The sequence below is a fragment of the Pundamilia nyererei genome, unplaced genomic scaffold (assembly GCF_000239375.1).
Source record: "Pundamilia nyererei isolate P.nyererei 1_Seehausen unplaced genomic scaffold, PunNye1.0 scaffold00137, whole genome shotgun sequence".
Lineage (NCBI taxonomy): Eukaryota > Metazoa > Chordata > Actinopteri > Cichliformes > Cichlidae > Pundamilia > Pundamilia nyererei.
The window spans coordinates 1,333,519-1,335,909 of NW_005187538.1; the positions used below are offsets into that span (position 1 = coordinate 1,333,519).

The following is a 2,391-nucleotide window of genomic DNA, read 5'->3' on the forward strand; positions in this document are numbered from 1 at the left end:
AAACACTGCAGGTGTGAAAACACCCTTTGACAATGTGTATTGCTGGAAGACAGTTAAACTTTTAAATAAACTATTAAACTTTGATTAGAAATTTCCAGAAATAAAGTCTATAATGCATCAACTTCCTGTGACTTCCAGTAATACATTTATTTTCCTAACAAGCTAACACCTAGCGTTTCACCTTCCCTACTAACCTCGACATAGTTTGATTGGAGTCACATGTGAATAACTTCCTGGTTTGTCTTTCTCACATTGGGATCACCAGAAGGCTCTTCCAGTTCATCCAAAACACAGGCGTTCACACTCTGCCGGTGGGGAGAAATGGGTAGACCACAAACCACCTTCTAATTTGGAGTTAGACACTGTCATGCAGCCAATCATACCCAATGCAATCAAGGTGTCCACCCCAAGCGAGAAGGCTCTGTCTAAATGCCACAAGTATGTGCTTAGACATCAAGAGCTTGCCTCTGACGGGGAGATCGAAACCAAACTGATTAAGGTAAAATCAAAAAATGTGACTAATTTTTGGTGTTTGATTTTGATCATTTTAGATGTTGCATGAATTTCACTTGATTACAGTGTTTTAGTGGGACGCTCCTTCCTATTTACTTACAGATTTAATTCTGATAACACTTTCTTCCTCCTCTTTCCTTTTTTTTTCCTTCTTTTTTTTTTGTTGTTCTTGTTGTTTAAACCTCACCAGGGTGATGTGTTTAAGACCAGAAGTGGCGGACAAGCTGTGCAATTTACAGACATTGAGACGCTCAAACAAGTGTGCCCGTTAGCACCAAGGTACAGTATTATGTACAGAAATGTGATATATTTCTGTGTGCACAGAGAAATATGACTATAATACCAAAACATAGCACTTATTAATGCTAATCAAATACAAGTTATTAAATGTTCCCAAATAGAGACTGGGAAAGGTTTGAATCCTTACTTTATAAGAGAACTGACTTAAAACCAACGCTCTTTGTTTCAGTCGCAAAAGGCGATCAGGATCTGCAGAAGGACCAGCTGAAGGGGAGGACATAGAAAACAGGGTAAGCTCTTAAAAAGCGTAAATACAGCCACGAGCAAAACTTTACCTATGCTTTCTAATCCCTGTTCAAACTTTCCCTCCCTAGGCTCCAGCGGCTAGCACAAATTCATCCCATGGGTATCAAAAGTAAGCACAAAACATGTGTTTGTTTTATGTACTTTAGATTTTGGTTTTCAGTTCAAACTAAACTCTGTTCTTGGTTGTCTTTGTTTTCTTTCTTCCAGACGCAGAAAGCCTTAAATTGCCCTCAAAATTTTCATCTTGCTTTTAACATACAAGAATGGGTAATTGTGAGGAAATTGAAGGGAAACTATGCATCTTTTGGATACCAAGTTGGGTCTTTTGTTTGTTTTGTTTTTTTTGTTTTTTAATTCTATCAAATCATATTAGGAATTATTCTGGTGGAATTATCATTTTTTCAGAACAAGAGCAATATTTAAGTTGTAATTGCTGTATTTGTGTTACTTTTTGAATTCTGGAAATATTTCTCCTTAAAAACATGAACAAACTTATAAACACTCTACAAATGGAACCTTTTATGCTTTTGAATGCTTTGTACTATCCAAAGACGACCACATGTCTCTATAGACCTGTTGTGCTTTTTTTTTTTGCTTTTTTTTTTTTCTTCTCCTATGTCATTGTTTTTCTTTTCAAAGGTCATTGATTGATCAAATGCCAGACTAAGCATAATGCTGATTATTAAAAAAACAAATTTTAGAATATACTGTGTAGAATTGAAACTGTAAATATTACACTATTATGTAGGTTTTGAACTCGATCCCTGGCCTCCATGTAAATAGGTGTCATGCAACTTTTTACTTTGGCTTATTGAAACATCTCCTAAGACATGTAGCACACTGCTCTTTCTGGTGCCATTAAATTTATTCAAACACCAACATCAAGCCTCATTATGTTTTTTGTTTTTTTTTTTTGTTTTTTTTTTTGGGTCCTCAATCACCAAAGAGCGAATGGATTAAACTGACTTTGGTCTTAACCTTTCTAGTCCTGGGATTGACTTCACTTACCTCCCAAACTCTCTTAGTTCATCATGGCAAAGATAAAACAAGGTGCTGGAAACATTCCTGCAGGTTTTGGTCCATCTTGACATGACATCATCGCACAGTTGTTGCAGATTTGTCAGTTGATGTGAATGTGGGTACACTGTGGTCATACTGATGGACACGGTCAACAACAATACTCATGTTACTCAGGCTGTGGTGTTTAAAAGCCTGTGCACGTTGTTGCCTCAGTTTCCTTTTCTTGGGGTTAGAGTCTTCTGGTAGCCCATCTGCTTAAGTTTGATGTGTTATCCATCCAGAGATGCTCCTCTGCATGACTTGCTTGTAACG

The 2,391-nt window shown here is 37.0% G+C and overlaps 1 protein-coding gene across 1 annotated transcript in view; it reads left to right on the forward strand.

Moving 5' to 3' along the window:
* The window catches only part of LOC102209392 (kinesin-like protein KIF23), a 12,265-nt gene extending 10,334 nt beyond the window's left edge, over positions 1 to 1,931 (forward strand). The window contains exons 13-17 of the mRNA XM_013913569.1: positions 266 to 499; positions 704 to 792; positions 983 to 1,043; positions 1,128 to 1,168; positions 1,267 to 1,931. Coding sequence (XP_013769023.1) covers positions 266 to 499; positions 704 to 792; positions 983 to 1,043; positions 1,128 to 1,168; positions 1,267 to 1,282 — 441 coding nt within the window. The 3' untranslated portion in view covers positions 1,283 to 1,931. The remainder of the gene's footprint in view (positions 1 to 265; positions 500 to 703; positions 793 to 982; positions 1,044 to 1,127; positions 1,169 to 1,266) is intronic.
* The last annotated feature ends 460 nt before the right edge of the window (positions 1,932 to 2,391 follow it).